General features: G+C 52.6%; 1 protein-coding gene and 1 non-coding gene across 2 annotated transcripts in view; both read right to left on the minus strand.

Annotated features, from left to right (window-relative positions):
- The window catches only part of Tsf2 (transferrin 2), an 89,631-nt gene that overhangs the window by 26,334 nt on the left and 42,314 nt on the right, over positions 1 to 20,983 (minus strand). Inside the window, exons 5-8 of the mRNA XM_068393541.1 lie at positions 1,789 to 1,906; positions 1,032 to 1,233; positions 505 to 658; positions 212 to 316 (exon numbers count right to left, since the gene is read on the minus strand). Coding sequence (XP_068249642.1) covers positions 212 to 316; positions 505 to 658; positions 1,032 to 1,233; positions 1,789 to 1,906 — 579 coding nt within the window. The remainder of the gene's footprint in view (positions 1 to 211; positions 317 to 504; positions 659 to 1,031; positions 1,234 to 1,788; positions 1,907 to 20,983) is intronic.
- On the minus strand, positions 4,966 to 5,084 carry LOC137659026 (5S ribosomal RNA). Its single transcript, XR_011047455.1, has one exon. It is a non-coding gene; the product is annotated as a 5S ribosomal RNA (ribosomal RNA).

Here is a 20,983-nt window from a genome sequence, read left to right on the forward strand (position 1 = left end):
TACTTTTTGCATTGGCTATCGTTAGGAAAAATGCAAATTATCTCCGAATTTGTCATATTACAAGCATTTGAAAGTTAACATTACAACTATTACTAATAAACTTTTAAACTGATCACAACCACCATTTTTACTTAATTTTCTCCTATCTATGAGAAATAAGTCAAGAAATTCACTTTGAGAACTTGAAAGAGTCACACATTAAAATTCTTACCGACAACAGAAGATCATGAGACGAACCATACTTGGGAGCCGACTCAAAAAGATAGAATTTATCTGGGTCTTCAGCAGATTTCTTTCCATACAATGATACAGCTTTCTGCAAAATGTATTAAGAGCATTACTATATCATAAAAACGTCATGAAAACAATATAAAAAATAAAGAAGTAAGCCACCTTCAACTAACTTTATAGTATAAATAGAAGTCTTTAAAGGAAGAAACAATCAAGCAATAGATAAGCTACAAAAGCAAAGATTTTTTCAAAAATTAAAATGACAAACATTACCTTTACAAAATCTTGCAACATGCGGCGCTGCTCAAGACTCTTGGCTGAGGTTGTAACGATGGCATTAGAAGGAACAGTACCCCAATTACAAAACTCATACTCGGTAATAGGACGTCTAGTTCCATCCTCACACAGGAGTTCAAAATCCTCAGCACTGCAAAAGGATATGGAAAATTCTTGCCAACAATTAACATTGATTTACAATACCAGTTATTTTCCTCAACACTAAAATACAATACGTAAAAAATAACTCATTGCTTTGGTTATTAAGTTCCTGTACTTTTCCCATTTATAGGACTAAATGGTGTGGCTTTTTACAATTTGGACTAAATAAATGGCTAAAATGTTCATAATTTGCATACATAAAGGAATGAATCTAGCTGTTTAAGGAATAACACGATACATTCAGGATTTCTCATGGAATTTCCATGTCTAGACTATAACTACTTTTACAACCATTAAATAAAATCTCAATTAGGTGACACTAACATAGGACTGTATCGTTGAAAATTTGAGAATCAACTTACACCACTTTATAGTCGACCTTTCCTCCTGCCGTACCATTCCCCAATGCTTGTAATATGGTGTTGTGTTTCATAAAGGCTATCTGGCCTTTATCAAGCAAGCACTTGAAAGCTCCCTCGTGTCCAGCATAAATATCTTGACTCGTGCAATGCTGTCCTGGAAGATCACTTCCACATGCGCTACATAATTCTTGACTGTTGTCACCTACAGAAAAAGAATAAAATGAGTCTATTCAATAATCAACAAAACACTTGTGATTTACGACAATGTACTTGAAACACTGCATTAGAATACAAGTTATATTTATGATATCTAATTAATAAGGATCTAAAAGACAACTTATTCAAAACCAAAGTAATTCAATAAAGTGATATTAAAATATCTCGACAAAATACGTAAAAAATAGTTATGATAATTCACTATTTACAAATTAAAAGCAATGGGCATTACACCTAAACAGGGATTTTGAACATGATAAAATAGCCATGATATTATACAGTTCTATATAAACAATTTTTTTTATGAACTAAGAGTTAGGAGAGAAAGATCAAAGGGACCAGATGAAACTTGAAGAAACAGAAACAAACATGGATTACCCTAAAGGATATTGAAGTAACCTCCTAACCTCAATACAACAGACTTCTTAGACAAATTCAGAAATATTAATGTACACATTAGTGTTAACAAACCAAGTATTCTGCAAGACAAACTGTTCTAATCAAGATAATTAACAACAAAAACAAAATGATTAACACCTACCCAAAGGGTTATATTTATCTGACAAGATATTCACGGCACAGCCACCGCTGAAAAATGCAGAGGCTGATTTGATGTAGTTATTACAGTCAATAATTTTCATAGCACCCGATTTGATCAGCTGAAACAAAGAATAAACAAAATTGATGTCAGATAAGAAATCACATGGATAATAGTATTGGATGAAAGTGAAGTGGATCATGTAAGTTCTCAAAACAAATAAAATGGTTTCAGTTTCGCGTATGTAGCACAGCTTGTGGTGTTACATTAATATGACAAATTCGGAGATAATTTGTATTTTTCCTAACCATACAAACCTTAGCTATTTACATTGGGTTTACCTTTCGGCGTAGCTGAAATGGCGAGCCATTAGAATTTAACGAAGGTGTATTACCCCCGCGCTAGTTAGCAGGGGGGTAGGGGAGTGGTAGCTAGCTACCCCTCCCCCCCTCACACACCGGTGAACTGCTTCACTTCACTTAGAGGTAGGACTTGTCTTGGGGGACAGGGCTGGCGGGCAAATATGTGTAAATAGATAAGGTTTGTATGGTTAGGAAAAATACAAATTATCTCCGAATTTGTCATTTGTTCCGTAACCGAAATACAAACCACGCTATTTACATTGGGTGACTTACCCCTTAGGAAGGATGGAAAGTCCCCAGCCATACTGGCTTTGGCTTTACCCGGGGACTCAGAATCCGAGTGAGTCGCACTCGAGAAAAGGAGTCCCTGCACCTCACAAGTTCCTTGCTCCGCAAGGAAACGTGTGGCCTACATAAGCTTGTGTGTGAAGGAAGAAATGTGACTCGTCCTAGGCAGTTGACCTGGAGTTCCAGAAGGAACTCTGGGTTAGGACGTTCCCAATACCACCTCGTCAGGGTATGGGGGACGCGACAGTATTGACTCAATACTCGGAACACAAGGAAGCATGGTTTACCTGCAGAGGTTTGAGGTCAGCTATGCAGAGACGAGGATGCTGCTTCCCCAGTAGAGGGGACGATAAAGAAAGAAGTAAGGGCCAGACATACTTCTTTCGTTCATGCAGACTAAAACCTGATAACAATGCCCTCAACCTTCTGCTACCTGTCCAAAAGGAGCCTGAGGTTAAACCAGCTGTTGTGTAGCCACCACAGAGCGATAGAAACGTATCGATACTCCTGTGGGTCACGTCCTGCAGGAAGCGGGCTGGGAAGGTCATTAGACGCTTCCAGACTCCAGCTTGTAGCACCTGCGTTACAGAGTAGTACTACTCGAAGGCGAGGGACGTTGCGATGTATCCGACATCGTGCTGTAGGGCGACGTGACAGGGGAGGGTCTGGATTCAGGTCGAGATGAATGTCCTTGAGTCCGAGCTGAAGAGGTATACTGGTGACTCTCCTCTGTGTCCTTCCTGTGCTCCCAACCCGGCTGCACGTGAGGACAAACTGCAGCTGTTCCCAAAGATAACCCCTCGATTCCTTTACTGGCAAGAAGGAGAAGGTTTGGGTCATCAGATACAGAATGGTGACTCAAAATCTTGAAGGAGTTGGACCGAAGGGCCAGGACCCCAAGATTCTGAGTCTAGCAAACAACTCAGGAGCGAACCTGAATGTTGCCTTCCCCTATTCCTTAGAAAGGGCGGAGTCATACGAGACCAAGAAGATTGCTTACACACTGGCCGAGGCCAGAGTGAGCAGGAGCACCGTCCCCCAAGACGGAATACGATCAGAGGCCTGACGTAATGGTTCTTGAGAAGATCTCTTAAGGGACTAAAAAGTCTGAACCATGCTCCATGGAGGAGGTCTCACTCCGACTGGGGGCAGGGACGTTCGCAGCTTCGCATGAGCCAAGAAAGGTCCAGCGGGAAGGAAAAAGCCTATTCCTTTCAGCCTGAAGGCCAGGGAAAGGCTGAGCGACAGGCTTCACTGCAGAGAGCGGAAAGGAGTTTCCTCCCGCCGAAAAGCAATAAAACCGTTATTGCTGGAGAAGAGGCCTCAAGGGATGAGGTATCTCTCCCACGACACCAACCACAGAAGACTCTCCACTTCGCCTGGTAGACCCCTGCGGATGACTATCGCAGGTGACGCGACCTCCGCTCCGCGACTGTAGCGGATTGTCTCTTCTTGAGGAGGCGGCGTAGTGTCTCCAGGCGTGAAGCCGAAGCGATGCCACGGCTCGTGAAAGATGTTGTAGTGTGGTTGTTAGAGTAGCCTGTGCCGTGGGAGAAGCTCTTCCGGGAGTTCCGTCAGGGGAAGCAGAGGGTCCGGAAACCGTTCCGCGTATAGTCACAGTGGAGCTCTCAGGGCCATCGAAAGGTTGACAGACAACCTGGTCTTGTTGAGACCCATTCTCAACAGACAACAATGGTGGGAAGACGCAGGCGTCGATGTTGTCCCACCATCACCGGAAAGCATCTTGCCAAAGAGTCTTGGGGTCTGAGACTGGGGGGAAGAACAGCGGAAGCTTGATGTTCCAGGCTGTCGCGATCAGGTCCCCCAGGCCAGGACTTGCTGGTTACTAAAGGCTAAAGACCCCCAGGTACCCTCTATCTGCGAGGCTCTGCTCACATAGTCGGAGAGAACATTCCTCTGCCCGGAATGAGCGAGCTGATAGTGGTATTGAGAGGACCTCGGATCATCTCAGTATCTCTACTGCAAGATGCGAAGGTATGAAAAAGCGTTCCTTGCTGGTTGGAATATGCCAGTACCATGAAGTCGTCGCGCACGGAGCGACTCGGCAGGAACTGTAGAATCTGTAGAGGGGCCAGACTACGGCCCCTAAGCCTGCCTGAATGATGGAGAGGTATCCTTCAGGTCCTGCCCATAGGCCTGAACCGGAACATGCGCCCCCCCCTTTTCTTTGACGAGTCCGAGAACAGCATCAAAATGTGGGGAAAGGACGAGAATATCCACTCCCATCAAGAGGTTCCATAGGTCAACACTCATTGCAGGTCTAAACGTTCCGCTGGTCCCATAGGGGCCAGAAAGTCCGGTTAATTATTGCTTTGATACCACCGGAACTTGGGCCGCCTCACAGGGAACTTATCCTGAGGCGACCGTTCGGGACTTTAGACGGGTCAATGAGGAAAAGAGACCAAGGAAACGTTCCAAGGTAGGGCTGAAAGCTCTGCTTGACTGAGAACAGGTACTGCGACTCTCCTCAGCCTTGCCACAGTCAACTGAAGGGAAGGCTCGGAGAAGGAGGCAACAGCATCTGGCGTCCCAAGGCGGTCTCCCATCCAAGTACTGACCAGACCCAACGTTGCTTAACTTCGCTGATCGGACGAGAAGCGGTGTTTCCAACGTGGTAAGGCCGTTGACTCAATATCATGGCTAGATACTCCAGATGTTGAGGCAGAAGTAGAGAAGGCTCCTAGCAAATTACCATGATCCCTCACTCATGGTAAGAACCCAGAAGCTTGTCCCAGCGTTGAAGAAGGTCGAACCCGAGCCTACCGGAGTTGACCAGACCTCCAAAAGGCGAAGGAGGAGGAAGCCTGCTCCTGAGCGGCCATGAGGAAAGCAGGGAGAGTTCTCTGGTGAAAAACCTGCGATGCCGCGGCGGGATCGACACACCGCATCTTAAGTCTAGGCTGAATTCCAAAAGCTTCCTGGAAGATGGTTGGAATGGAAACTGGAAGTACCCGTCCTTCCAATCCAGGGCCTAAGGAGTCCTGCCGCCTCGTTACCAGTCTGATCGATTTTGCTGTTCCACGCTGGACGAAGTTTGTTCGGCAAACTTGATCAGAGCTGAGAGGTCGACGACGGAATTCCCGTTTCAGATGCTTTCCTACGAGAAAGGATTGACTGAAGAAGCCGGGGGGTGAAGCCATCGACGACCCTATGGAGGACCTTCTCCTAAGGCATGGATCATTCTGCCCAAACGGGCAAAACTCTTGCCGACCCCATGGCATAGAGGTTCAGTGACACTGAATTCGCTGACAGAGACGGAGAGATGGTAAGAGCGAGGCGCGATATCCTTGGCTGATCACGGAGATCGTGCAGGAATCGGCAAAGGGGGTTGCCAATCCTAGAGTTTGTGAACTCTGCCGCTCCCTCTAGGATTATGCCCCCCCGGGAGAGCCTCCCGTGCTACCTGTCCCTGACAGGAGGGGACTGCTATTGGACACCTTGTCTTAGCTGCCGTAGCCGGTCCGATAACTTAGGCCGACGAGGCTGAAAAAAGAGGCGCTGGAGGCCTGCAGGGTCTGAAAGAAAGCCCCTTGCAGGAGTGAAAACGGAAGTCGACTTCCTCCGCATAACCGCTGTCCATGTCTCTGTCCTTGAGCACAAACAAGCTCTTCCCAAGGATGAAAGAGTGTCTGAGCTTGTCGACATCCACGGATGAGACACCCGAGAGGAAGCCCTTGGTCACTGCGTCTAGATGGTCCAACATCGAGCTTGCCCACAAGTTCGAAACTTGGCGACGAAACGCCAAGGTGCTCGAGCCCGAGAGGAGGAAAGTACCCATGATCTTCCTGGAGCTTCCTTGTACAAAACTTCGGGTCGCAACCGAGGAGGGAAAGGACCTGGTAAGACCCTTCCACGAGATGGAGAAGAGGAAGGGCTAAACCAGTCACCCCTTGCCAGACGGAGAAATCTTGACCGGAAAGCTCCCTGGCAAGACCCTTCCAGGGAATGACGAGGAAGGGCTAACCCAGGTTCTAGAAAGAAGAATGTTGCTCAGACCTCCCTGAAGATTCTTCCTGCTCTTGCATGTGCCATGCTCTGCGTTTACGGGGTGAAGACCGTGTTCTGGAAATACGCACCAGAAGACTCGCCAGGCTGGCCATGTTGCGAAACCCCGACGGGAATCGCGGTCGCAATCGCCCTGGCACTCGCGCGATGGTAAATCAATGGTTTGCGCGTGGCCGAACGTGGAAGCGCCCATGCGCGGGCACGCAGGAGCGCAGACGAAAGTGCGCGAGGGAGCGCAGAAGGAGGGCGAGCGTGGTAGGAAGGGCGAGAGCTGGTGGTCGGAATCCGAAAGTTCACAGGTGAGCAATGACCCGTAGGCGAGCAATGGATACTGCAGGAATCGAGCCGACGTTTGCGCGATGAAACACCGTAGGCTCGCGCGATGGAACACCGTTGGTTCGCGCGATGGAACACCGTCAGTTCGCGCGATGGAACACCGTCAGTTCGCGCGATGGAACACCGTCAGTTCGCGCGATGGAACACCGTCAGTTAGTGCGATGGAACACCGTCGGTTCAGGCGACAGAACACCGTTGGTTCGCGCGAAGGAACACCGTTGGTCCGTGAACGAACTAGATCGGTAACTGTGAAAAATAAAAACAAAAATCATTAGTTAACATTCATTCCCCGGGAAGGCTCCGAAGAGGAATCCTGAGGGAAAGGAACATCACAAATTTTAAGTAATTTGTATTTTTCCTAACAGTACTTACCTAGAACTACTTTCTTAGGAGTATCTGGGATCTCCTCCCAACCTACCAGAGTTTTGTGTAGTTTACCCTAGTCCCGTTTTCTATGAGGGGTAACCTCAGGTGGAGTGGAACACGCCCTGAGGCTATCCCCAGGTCAGAGAGCATGCTTCTCAGGTCTCGATCTCCAGTAAGTTCTTGACAACTTAGGTATCTATGAAGTCCATCAAGGCACTCGGGGTAGGATGGGCGGGCCATTACCCGAAAGTAGTTCGAGGTAAGTACTGTTAGGAAAAATGCAAATTACTTAAAATTTGTGATTTGTTCCAACACAGAGTACTTACCTCGAACTACTTTCTTAGGAGACTTATACCTTAGGAGGTGGGAGTGTCCTTCAGGACCTAGACACCGTGACGAGAATAGAAGAGGAACCTAGGTAGGAGACTAGGTTCTGCTGACCTCAAAGAAAACACGAGAAAATAGGGAAAACTACGCAAAAAAACCATCTTAGTGTCTAAGTAACTCACTTCTGCAAGAATCCTAGGAGACATGTCCTTCCAATGATAGTGTATCCCATGGCAGTTTCAGGGGGCTACCCGAGTCATTTCCGGTAAGGGAATAGGGGAAGGAAGAACAAGGGGGCTCAGGAAGGAACCTGTGTGTCTTGGACTCGCTACCCGCAGTTACCACTGGGGCAACACCATTAAACTGTTTGGAGCGCGGAAATGACGGGACCGAGAGAGAACCCTCCCAGGGACTTTCGAGTAGTCCTTCAAGCAGTGAGCCATAACGGTCGACTGGTTAGACCAAGTACCTGCCCTCAGGATTTGGCCCACTGTCATGTTTTCTCAAACGCCAAAGAAGTATTTAGACTCCTAATGCCGTGGGGTCTGGGCTTTCCTGGAAAGGGGACCCCTGCACTACTGTAGGGCCTGACGATCACTTGCCTTATCCAAAAGAAGAAAGTGCTCTTGGAGACTGGCTTCTTCACAGTCCCGAGGAAAATGAACAGACTCTTGATCTCGGGATGAAGTCTAGCTGTCCTTTCTAAATACTGCCATACTGCAAGTCCCTCTGGTTGTCCGAGCGAGGGATGGCTGGCACTGAGAACAATTCCACTTTGGGGTCCCAAACAGCTGGATTCTGAGTCTTGGCTACGAAGGAGGGTAAGAATCTGAAAGTAGTTTCTCGCCAGCCCTTCGAGTGTGAGATCTCGTACGACAGGCCAAGAAACTCACCTACTCTTTGCTGATGCCAGAGCTAAACGAAAGACTGCCTTGAGGGTGAGCTCCTTGTCTAGAATGTCTTTTAGAGGCTCGAAGGGAGGTTCCAAAAGCATCTTCAAGTACCCTAGTCACATCCCCCTGGGGCACTCTAACGGCTTGGGGGGAAAACGACTGCTCGAAGATCTTGAAGAACGTCGAGATCTACCTGGAGGAACCCAGGTCTATGTCCTTCAGGAGGAAGACTTGGGATGGACATGCCCACTTCGTCCCTGAGATAGACTAGGAAGTCTGCTATCTCGTGAATGGAGGCCCCTAACGGCCTGATGTTCTTCGAGGAGCACCCCTTAGAAAAGGTAGCCCACTACGCCTGGTACACCACGACTGACGAACGCCTCAGGCCCCCTGACATCCTTGATGCCGTCCTCGACAGAAATCCTTCCTTTTTCCGGAGACGCTCGATAACCTCCACGCGTGAAGGAGGGACCAAGGGTTTACGTGGAACCTCTGGAAGTGAGGCTGCCGGAGAAGGTCTGGTCTGTCTGGAAGTGGCCCAGGTGTAAGGCATGCCAGTTCCTTTAGATCCACGAACCACCCTCTCTCTGGCCACCAGGGCGTTACCAAAGTCACCCACAGGTTGGCCGTCCATCTCATTGGAAGGCGTCCTCGAACGCTGCTGCTGGATCTGGCACAGGAAAACAAAACATGGGGAGCTGTGCGTTTAGTCTCGTGGCGAAGAGGTCTATCACCGGCGAGCCCCACTTCAGGGAGAGGCTTTTGACCACTTCTGGGTGTAGGGACCACTCGGGCCCTACCACTTGACCCATCCTATTGAGGCCGTCGGCCAGGACGTTCCTCTTCCCCGGAGAGAACCTGGCTGAAAAATTGATTTGTTCCACTTCCGCCCATTCTTGGAACTCCATCGTGAGACTGCACCGTTCCTTCGACTTCAGTCCTCCTTGCTCTTTCACGTGGGCCACCACCGTGGCTTTGTCGCACCCCGGATCCACGGAGCTTCCCCGGGGCAGATGGACGATCTCTAGGCACGCTCTTGTACGGTCCTCATCTCCAGCACGTATATGTGCAGGTTCATCTCCTCGACTTCCCATTTACCTTTTGCCGTTTTGTCGAGAAGATGGGCACCCCATCTCTCCTTGGATACGTCCGTGAACAGGAGCATCTCCGGAGGGTCGGTAGCAAAGGGCATTCCCTTGAGGGTGTTCGTTCTGATTGCTACCACCCCAGGACTTCCTTCGTTTCCGGGGACACCAGGACTATCTAGTGCGGGGGAGTCCTATCAGTCTTTGCCAGACCTTGGCTCTCCTGGGCTGGCCCGACAGGAAGGGCCAGAGTATCTGTTTCAGGGTGTCCAGTTTCTCCGCGGAGGGGAAGGCCCTCGCCATCCGGGAGTCTAGAACCAACCCTAGGTAGGTCATCCTGGTGGAGGAAATCAGCCGGGACTTCTCCAGGTTGATGATAATACTCAAGACGTTGTAGAACTGCAGGAGCTTCTCGCCTTGCTCCCTCAGTACTTCCTCTGAGACTGAAAGCAACAACCAGTCATCTAGGTACCGAATCTGGCGGACATCCTGTTCGTGTGCCCAGCCTGAAACTGTTGCGAAGACCCTCGTGACGCCCTGAGGACTGTCGACAGTCCGAAGCATAGGGTTTTGAACTGCCACGTTTTGGTACTCCATTTTACCCTTAGGAACCTCCTGTTGGAGGGATGAACAGGGACCTGGAAGTAGACGTCTTTGAGGCCTATGGACCTCATGAAGTCCTCCTCCTTCAAGGTCACTAGGACCGACTTCGGAGAGTCCATCTTGAAGTCGGTGTTGCACACGAATTGTTGAGGGCTGAACGGTCTATGACCGGTCTCCAGAACCCTGTCGCCTTCTCCACCAGGAAGAGCCTGTTGTAGCACCCTGGACTCGGTTTCTCGACTGGTTCTACTGCCCCTTTCGCCAGCATTGCCAAGCCTTCTTCCTGCAATACTGCTACTCTCAAGGGGTCGTTGGGTGCCAACCCCTCCGCCTGTTGATCTGGGATCCAAGGTGGGGGTCCGCTAGGAAGGGCAGCTTGTACCCCTCCTTTAGTACTGCTACGGTCCACGGATCCGCTCCGTGGTCCCGCCATGCTTGCCAAGATCGTTTGAGGCATCCCCCACCTGAGGCACCAGCAGGAGTAGGGGGCCTCCCCTCCTAACTCCTTCGAGAGCCGCGGCCTGAACGCCCTCTCCTGGAGTCTGAGTAGGAGGGTCTGAAGGTTAACTGAGGAGTCGAAGCTCTCCTACGAGGGGCAAGGCAAGGGAAAGATTACGTGCGCAACTTCTACATCCGACGGGCGGACAGAGCCGAAGAGGCACTGGGCAAATGTAGGGGGTCTCTCTCCAGCAGCCACTGAGGCAGGCACTGGAGAGGCAATAGCCCCGTTCCACCCGCTAGGGGGAAAACCACTTTTCCTTCGTCACAGATGGAGCCGTCAGAAACGGGGGTAGCCGTCATGGGTCTACCCACTCCCAGGGAAATCCGCGGGGTTTAAGTACCCTGCCATGTCAGCGGCCTCTTCCGATGCTTGGATGGGGCTGGCCGGGACGATGGCACGGCTGGCTCCATCACGGATGGAGCCGCCGGAACGGAGGTAGCCGTCATGGGTGTGTCAGCGGCCACCTCCAATGCTAGGATGGGGCTGGCCAAGACGATGGAGCGGCTATCTCCATCCCGGATGAAGCCACTGGGACGGAGGTAGCCGTCATGGGTCTACCCCCTCCCGGGGAAAACCGTGAGGTTTAAGTACCCTGCCATTTCAGCGGCCGCCACCGATGCTTGGATGGGGCTGGCCGGGACGATGGCACGGCTGGCTCCATCAGGGATGGAGCCGCCGGGACGGAGGTAGCCGTCATGGGTGTGTTAGCGGCCACCTCCAATGCTTGGATGGGGCTGGCCGGGACGATGGAGCGGCTATTTCCATCACGGATGAAGCCACTGGGACGGAGGTAGCCGTCATGGGTCTACCCCCTCCCAGGGAATCCGTGGGGTGTGTGTACCCTGGTATACCAGCGGTTAACCACGAAGCCTGAATGGAGTTGTCGTGGTACCGGGTATGGATACCATGCTGCCGGGTCGAGTCAGCGGCTATCTCCGCTGGAAGGATGGAGCTCCTGCGGAGATCCATGGAGCCACGGGCTTCCCCATGCTGGCTGGCTGGTTCCTTCATTCAGGGCAGGCCATCGAAGAACCGGAGGCCGGGACAAGGCTGCCAGTCCGAAGGGGCAACTCTCCGTTGGGCGGGAGAAGTCGGAACCTTCGCGGGTTTATACCTGTCGACCGAGACCTGGCTGAGGAAGTTTTGGAGGCTGGGACGACACAGCTGCCAGACTGAAGGGGCGACTCTCCGCTGAGCAGAAGGAGTCGGAACAATGCGGACTTATGCCGGTCTGCCAGAGCCTGCTGTAGGGTTGCCGGGGTTCACGTCGAAGGACGGGCATCGCCGGCAGAACGGAGGCCTCCGTCCTGGGTCCAACAACTCTTCCGGAGGTTCTTGCATCTGCGGGCCTGCCCGTCGAGGAAAACTGAGGGCTGCGCTCGTGACGAGCTAGGTGGCCTTTGGAGGTCAGGACTCGGCTGCCAGACCGAAGGGGCGACTCTCTCCGCTGGGCGGATGGAGCCGGAACCTTCGCGGACTTCCGCCTGTCGACTGGAACCTGCCATGATGAGTCCGTCCGTCGGGTGCCGCTGCTGCCAGAGGAGTATCTATCCGGGGAGTTCATCCTCGGACGCCAACTTACAGGGCCCGGTGCCGCAGCTAGCTCCAGCAGTCTGTCGAGGTGAACCACCACCCACTCACTGCTCTTGGGGGATCTTGAGCGCCGACTCTCGTGGCGCGACCTCGAGGGGGAAGCGAGAACGCGACAACTTCTTACGGGACTTCTCCCTTTGTCTCCTGAGCTTCCTCAGCGCCTCGTCTTGGGAGGCTCCTTCTCGGCGACGTCCTCAGCTGCAGAAGTGACTGAAAAACACGCCAAAGAGGCTGGAGAAGAATTAGGGACATTTTTCCCCCACATGGAGTCATCAGAGGAGACGTGGCCTGCTTGCACCAGGACTCCGTCTCCCATACACACTCCCGCCCCTCACTCGTCTGGAACGTCGCCACAAACCCACTATCCTGAAGATCAGACTCTTGGGGAAGGGCTGCGGGCCTCTTCCCCACAACGGACTTACCTCGTCCCCTACTCTGGGTAGGGGAGGGTGGTAGGGAAGCTCTGTCAGACGAGACGCCCGGCGAAGCAAGGGAGGAAGGGACGCTAGGTTTCTTAGGCGACCTCTTCGGCGCCTACTTCTTCTTGGTGCTATACCGCACCCACTCAGACTCCTGGGGAAGAGCAATGGGCCACTTCCCCACAACTGACTTACCTCGTCCCCTACTCTGGGTAGGATAAGGTGGCTGTATAAGAGAAGCTCCATTTGACGAGGCATCGGGAGAAGTAAGCGGCGAGGAGAGGCTCGTCTTCCTATGTGACCTCTTGGATGCCTTCTTCTTGGTGCCGAAGCGCACCCACTGCACCACGTTCCAGGACTCGCACTCCAGACACGTGGCTGTAGGAGAACATTAACTGCCCCTACACGACGAACACAGAGGATAAGGGTAGGAAGGGGTATAGAATGAACACAATGGGTCCACGTGGGGACCGCGTAAGACACAAAAGGGGGGTCGGGGACACAAAGGGTCGCACTGGGTAAGGAGAGAGCGTCGAAATATTATCACGACGCGACCAGAGAACTTACTGGAGATCGAGACCTGAGCAAGCATGCCCTCTGACCTGGGGATAGCCTCAGGGCGTGTTCCACTCCACCTGAGGTTACCCCTCATAGAAAACGGGACTAGGGTAAACTACACAAAACTCTGGTCGGTTGGGAGGAGATCCCAGATACTCCTAAGAAAGTAGTTCGAGGTAAGTACTCTGTGTTGGAACAAACAAGAATTACACAACAGGCACGTGCCCTCACAACCACTTACACTCACGGAAGGAGAGCTGTAACCAACACAGAATTATAACAATTATAATTATGTAACTATGTAATTATGTAATTTAAAAATGAATGAACACTAAAGACAGAACGAAAACCCCGAAAGGAATCGTTCTACAAAGCTGAAAAAACAACAAATACAATTAGATTCATAAACTAATTGAGACAAAACGTACGGCGTAGCTACCCCACCCACACAGGAAGGAAGCTACTTAGACGTAGTAAAAGTAACGTAGTAAAAGGGTGAACGAACTCAAAGAGAGAGAGAGAGAAAGACCGTAGTCAAACTCGATCGCGACCCATGAAATTACACCATGGTGGCCTAACTGCCGAGGGCTCCACGGAGATATCGTACACTACCCACACAAGCACAAACTCTGAAAAGGAAACTTACTGATTTCTATACTCAAATATATACAAACACGAAAAAATGTTTACATATATATTGAGTAAAAGAAGAGTAAGTGATTAAATAAAGACAAAACAAACAATGGCTGCCAAGCGAGGACAAAGACAGAGACGTCTGTCCATTGTTCGAGCCAAAAGTGAAGTGAAGCAGTTCACCAGTGTGTGAGGGGGGGAGGGGTAGCTAGCTACCACTCCCCTACCCCCCTGCTAACTAGCGTGGGGGTAATACACCCTCGTTAAATTCTAATGGCTCGCCATTTCAGCTACGCTGAAAGGTAAACCCAATGTAAATAGCGTGGTTTGTATTTCGGTTACGGAACAAATTAAGTTTGAGTGCCAACCCTTCACCAAGAAATTCAACAATTAATCTCCAAACTCTCTTCAACACATCCATTCAACACAAAAAATATTTAGAGATAGGACTTTACAACCTTCTCTACTGTATAAATAATTTTCTTTTCCCTATACAGTATGTACATTGTTCCTTAACTGAATACAAACCACGCTATTTACATGGGGTAATTACTTCGGCGCAGCCGATGACGAGCCATAAAGTTTTAACGAGGGTTTCCTACCCCACCGGTAGTTAGCGGGGGGAGAAGGGGTAGCTTGCTACCCCTCCACCCTCACACACACTGGTGATTCGGCCACTTTACTTTTGGCTCGGAGAGACAACAGACCTGTCAGCGCTCTCCTCTCTTTGACTGCCATAATTTTTTGTTTGCTTTTTCTTACAGTGTTTGTGTGTGAAGTTGGCCTCTATTATCATCATGCGCACTTGCCCTGGTCTTTCCGGCCGCCCTTGTGGAACCTTTATGTCAGCCGTGGAGTCGGATCCACACTCCTTATGCTCGCAGTGTAGGGCCAACGGTGTGATAGTGCTAATTTGTGTATTGAGTGTAGGGAGTGGTCTACCTCCCTGTGGGAGAGGTTTGCCCTGCGACGTAAGAAGAAGGCTAAACGGGATCGTTCTCCTTCCGAAAGTTTTCTGGGGCGAGAAAATCCTAGGTCTTCTTTTCCCGCCGCCCATTCCTCCTCCGAAGCTCCCGCTACCGGCGAACGGTAGCGTAGACCGTAATACAGTATTGATATTGATGACCGATCCGGTGGTAAGGGAGAGGCCGCTGCCTACCATAGCGAGGCGGCTGACCCTCCCCCCTCGGAGGAGGTAGTTATGTCTAACAAGGATCTTTTCCAGCTTTGGGCTTCCTTGGGGCTACAGGGTTCGCCCTCCAAGGCAGCCTTGTTTGACATGGTCAAACGGGGTGCGGCCGCCGAACAATCGTCAACTACAGCGGAAATAGATCCTCTGTCTGTAGTTAACGTAGTTGTTTCGGAAACATCCCATGGATCTGTCCAAACTCCTGTTGTGACTGAGGTAGCTGAAGGCTCTGTCTCTCCCTCCGAACACACTTCGAGGGAGGAGCGGAGTCCTACGGTCTCTCCTTCCACTGAGATTCCCTCTCGAGGGAGTTCTCTGGTGGAGACGCCTCTTCGGAGGCCCTTCGATGGTCAGCTTGCTGATCCCACGGCCCCTCGTGGGCGTATAAGGCGGAAGGCTTGCCCTCCCCTTCGCCGTAAAGGTCTTCCTTCTCCCTTTAAGGGGGTTAGGAGGCGCCTCTTTGGCTCGTCGTCCCCACAATCCTCTGCGGAGGAGACGACTCGCCGCTCTCCTGTCCTGCCAGCTACCACCCTAGACCTCTCCGGGGATCGGTCGCGTTCCCCTTTGGAGGATGGTCGTCTGTTGGGACAAGGGTCTCCTCAACCATCTACTTCGAAGGCTGCTGATGCGCTTTACGCGCCCCCTGAGTCTGCCATTGAGCAGTCTCCTGGCCCTTCGGGATCTCGGGGACTTGAGCGCAAAACTGCGCCTCTCGTCTCTAAGCGTAAGGCTCTGCCTGCGCCCGTTGCTGTTGTTCCTGTTGTTGCTGACAAAGCGCTTCGGCGCTCACCTGTAGGAATTCGCGCCGCTGATCCTGTTACGCGCCAGGGTTCCCCTGCGCGCCCACGCCCATCGTCAACTGTTCTTGATGCAAGGCGCAAGCACTCAAAGGCGCCCGCGCGCCCACCTTTACCAGCACTGCCACGCCCCCCAGTTCCTGTTACATCGCGCGCGATTCCAAAGGTTCCTGCGTCGGCGCACAGGCGCCCACAGGTTCCTACGGACTAACTGCGCCCTATGGGGAAAAACGCGGCACGCGTTCACCCCGTTCCTGTATCACCACCGCGCGCAGTCCAACAAGTTCCGGAGTTGGCGCACAGGCGCCCACAGGTTCTCGTGGACTCATCGCGCCCTATAGGGAGAAAGCGCGACGCGCAATCGCCCCCGGTTCCTGTCACTCTTCGCGCGGTCCAAAAGGTTCCAGAGTCGGCGCACAGGCGCCCACAGGTTCCTTCGGACTCGTCGCTCCCAACGGGGGAAGATCGCGTTGCGTGTTCACGCGCGATTCCATCCGCGACGCGCTCTCCATCGCACGCTGTTAAAGAGGTTCGCGATGCGCTTTCACGCGCGGATATTGTTCCAGCTTCCGCGTGTTCTCCAACACGATCGCGTGGCACCCTGACTCAACACGTAGCTCCGGGGTTGGCTAAGTTAGCGCACAGGCGCTCACAGCCTCCTCTGGAATCGCGCGAGTCTGCTGCCGAAAATATCGCGCACGACGCCCATCAGTCGCGCCCTGTGCCTGTGTTCAAGGCGACTGTGAGCGTTCCTCATGCTGTTCGCAACCCGCGACCTCCGAAAGAGCCTGTTCCAGATGCGCGCTATCGCTTTGCGGCCGGCCCCGCCCACGCGGGTGCGCACACGCGCGATTTTCCAGCATCACCCGCCCGCACGGGCGCGCGCACGATTGGGTTCACACTCGCGATATTCCAGCCTCGCGTTACGCTAACGCGCGCGACCCTGTGCAGGGCCCGATTCACGAGCCCTAACGCGACCGCCGGCAGGCGGATTCTTCCTTGTCTCACTCCCCCCTCCGTAAGCGCAGACCAGCGCGCTCGCCAGAGGGGGGGCGCTCCCCAGATAGATCTAGGGATTCTTCTTTTGCAGCCCAGAAGACGAACCCTCGTTTGTGTACTCCTCCTAGGGATCCATCGGTCCCCTTCCCTCCAGAGGGAGTGTCTGCCAGCGCCGCTGTCAGTCAACAGCCGCGGTTTGATACCCTTCTCAGAGCTCTTGTACGGGCTATGAAGCCTGCCGCCTCTGACTCGGGTCGCGAACCAGTGGTAGTTTCCTACCCCCTGAAGAGGAAGAGAGGAGTTTCTCCTGTGGATCTTCCTCCGAGACCTAGGCTATCTCCTCGCAGATCCTTAGGCAAGGTTCCTACTCCTCCTCAGACCTTCTCGCCTTCCCCTGTGGAGGAGGAATACCCCTCCTCAGGGGAGTCAGTCAGAGAGGATGTCCTCCCCATCGCACCAATGGAGGAAGTTCGTCCTCCTCCCGAGAGGTTTCCTCGTCTTGGGGTGGAGAAGGACCTACCACCTTCGCTTTTGGAGTCCTGTATCCCTCCCAGGAGGGAATCTAAGGACTCTAAGACTATTCCTAAATCATCGGCCAGGATCAGACAGGAGCAGCCTAGGCTGGTCGAGGATATTCACGCGTCCCCCCAGGAAGAGCCCTTGGGGTCAGGAGACTTCGCTGCGAGTTCATCAGGAGGCGAGCGCCAAGAATCGGAACATGCATTCTGGCAAGTTCTGTCTCTCATGAGGAGTCTCAACGGGATCCCAGATCCTGAGGTCCCTCCTCGTGATGGGCAGGACACAGTCCTGGATGGTATCTTTGGCTCTCATATTCCCTCCAGGGCCAGTGCAGCTTAGCCCTGGTCTCGGGGGATGAAGAGTGCCAGAGAGAAGATCGAGGGACAACTCGCGGAGCTTGCCTCCTCAAGCAGGTCGAGTGCCGGGTATAAGCTCCTCCCTCCTCCTCGAGTCCGTCAGAGGAGATATTTTGAGATCCTTTAGGAGCCTTCTTTGAGTCTTCCCCTGCACCATTCTGTGGAAGCCCTCACTGGGGGAGTCTCTCTTGAGAGACTCTCCAACCGGCACGTATCCTTCTCGGCCACTGAGATCCAGAGTCATGAGAAGGTCATTAAGTGTGCCATGCAGGCGGCTTCATGGCTAGACTTCTGGCTGGGTTCTCTGGGCATTCTGGTGCGGTCCGAGGATCTGTCCAAGGAAATCACCAGGAAAGCTCTGGAGACCTTCCTCCTCTTGGGCACTCGGACCAGCGAGTTCCTGTCCCACCAGGTTACCAGCTTGTGGGCCAACACGATCCTCAAGCGTCGGGACGCAGTGGCGGAGAGGTTTCATCAGAAGGTCCCCAGCACCGAGGCTAGTAGGCTCAGACACTCTTCTGTCCTCAGCAAGAGTCTGTTCGAGCCTAAGGACGTGGAGCGTACTGCCGAGAGGTGGAGGCAGTCCAATCAGGATTCCCTCATCCATAGAGCCCTGACATCAAGGCCCTACAAGCCTCCGGCAGTACAGCAGCCCCGCCCTGCCAAGGACACGAAGAAGACAGCCGTTACAGCGAAGCCCAAGGTGTCTAAGCCCTTTCCTGCCAAGGGCAGAAGGGGCAAGAAGTCCTCCAGGGGGAACAAGAACCCTAGAGGTACCGGCCGAGGCCGAAAACGCTAGGGGTGGCAACCCCCTGCATGTCCACCAGTAGGGGGATGCCTTCAGAGTTGCGCAGCAAGGTGGCAGCAACTCGGGGCGGATGCCTGGACGATCTCTGTGATCTCTCAAGGGTATCACGTCCCGTTCACGGCATCTCTACCTCCCGACAGCGGATCCAGTGTCGCTGAGCTCTCTTGCCATGGGGTCGGCAAAAGGGCAGGCCCTTCGGGCCGAAGTCCGGACCATGTTGTAGAAGAACGCGCTCCAAGAGGTCGTGGACGGGTCCCCAGGCTTCTACAGTCGACTCTTTCTTGAGAAAAAGGCGTCTGGAGGCTGGAGACCAGTCATCGATCTCTCAACACTGAACGGGTTTGTCAAGCAGACTCCGTTCAGCATGGAGACGGCAGACACGGTCAGACTTGCAGTGAGACCGCGGGATTTCATGTGCACTCTGGATCTGAAGGACGCGTACTTCCAGATCCCAATCCATTCGTCTTCAAGGAAGTACCTAAGATTTTGCCTAGATCACAAGATCTACCAGTTCAAGGTGTTGTGCTTCGGTCTCTCCACAGCACCTCAGGTGTTCACCAGTCTTCACCATCATCTCTTCATGGGCACACAGGACCGGCATCCGTCTCCTTCGTTACCTGGACGACTGGCTGGTCGGCAGACTCAGAGGTTTCCCTTCTCCACCACCGAGACAAGCTCCTCGAGGTTTGCCGGGATCTGGGGATCGTGGTAAACCTCGAGAAGTCTTCTCTGCAGCCCTCTCAGAGGCTGGTTTATCTAGGTATGATCATGGACACCAATCTCCACAAAGCCTTCCCATCAGACGAAAGGATTTCCAGGCTGAGGAAGGTCGCGAGACCTTTCCTCACTCAAGAAGAACTCCCAGCCCAATTGTGGCTTCGTCTCCTCGGTCACCTTTCCTCTCTAACCCGCCTCGTTCCCAGCAGTCGCCTCAGGATGAGATCCCTTCAGTGGCGGCTGAAGTCCCGATGGAGTCAAGGTCTCGACTCCCCGGACATCTTGATCCCAATGGGATCGGCGGAACGGTCGGACCTGGAGTGGTGGGTGGAGGAAGAGAATCTACGAAAGGGAGTGGATCTTCTCGTCTCCCCCCAGATTTGATGTTGTTTTCGGACGCGTCAAACAAAGGGTGGGGGGCCCACGTGCTGAACCACAGGCCCTTCAGCCTGTGATCAGAATCAGAAAAGTACCTTCACATAACCCTGCTGGAGATGAAGGCCGTCTTTCTGGACCTTCAAAAGTTCCATCAAGTCCTGGCGGGTCACTCCGTAGTGGTGATGAGCGACAACACCACGGTAGTGGCTTACATCAACAAGCAGGGAGGTACCTTTTCGGAACTACTATCCCATCTTGCAGTAGAGATCCTGAGATGGTCCGAGGTCCACTCGATATCACTTACAGCTCGCTTCATTCCAGGCAAGAGGAATGTGCTCGCCGACAGTCTGAGCCGAACGACGCAGATAGTGAGTACCGAGTGGTCTTTGGATCCTCTGATAGTCAACAAAGTCTTGACTTCGTGGGGTTCCCCGACTGTGGATCTGTTCGCTACGGCGTTGAACACCAAGCTTGCGCTGTACTGCTCCCTAGTCCCGGGCCCCAAGGCTCTCTGGCAGGATGCCTTCCAACAACGGTGGGTCAACGTCGACCTGTACGCCTTTCTCCCGTTCTATCTCATGAGGAGGGTCCTCAACAAGACCAGAATATCAGTCAATCTCTCGATGACTTTGATAGCTCCGCTGTGGCATCACGTGGAGTGGTTTCCAGACCTTCTGCTGCTCCTCACGGAGATCCCGAGGGAACTCCCTCCACGTTGCGAGCTACTCAAACAACCACACTCCAATATCTTCCACAAAGCCGTAGCTTCGCTTCGACTTCACGCCTGGAGACTATCCAGCATCTCCTCAAAGAGAGAGGCTTTTCGCAACAAGTTGCAGAAAGGATGTCTGGTCACCTGCGCCGGTCATCCACAGGAGTCTACCAGGTGAAGTGGCGAGTTTTCTGTGGTTGGTGTCGTGGAAGGGGTATCTCTCCCCTCGATGCCACTCTACCAGCAATAGCGGAGTTCTTGTGTATCTGCGGGAAGAAATCCGCCTTTCAGTCTCGGCAGTGAAAGGCTATCGCTCAGCCTTAAGTCTTGCCTTCAGGCTCAAAGGAATGGACATTTCCTCCTCGCTGGAACTGTCCCTGCTCATACGAAGTTATGAACTTACCTGCCCTCAGTCGGAAGTGAGACCTCCTCCTTGGAACGTGGTTCGAGTCCTCAGGTCTCTTAAGAGGCCTCCCTACGAACCATTACGCCAGGCTTTGGATCGCCACCTTACCTGGAAGACGGTGTTCCTGCTAGCTTTGGCCTCGGCCAAGCGAGTTGGCGAGCTACATGGTCTCTCATACGACGTCGCCCATGCAAGGGGATGGGGGGAGGTGACGTTCAGCTTCGTCCCTGAGTTTGTTGCCAAGACTCAGAACCCGGGAGTGCAGGACCCTAGGTTCGACTCTTTCCAGGTCTCGAGTCTTCGTTCTGTAACAAATGACCCAGATC

The sequence above is a fragment of the Palaemon carinicauda genome, chromosome 1 (genome assembly GCF_036898095.1).
Source record: "Palaemon carinicauda isolate YSFRI2023 chromosome 1, ASM3689809v2, whole genome shotgun sequence".
Taxonomy (NCBI): domain Eukaryota; kingdom Metazoa; phylum Arthropoda; class Malacostraca; order Decapoda; family Palaemonidae; genus Palaemon; species Palaemon carinicauda.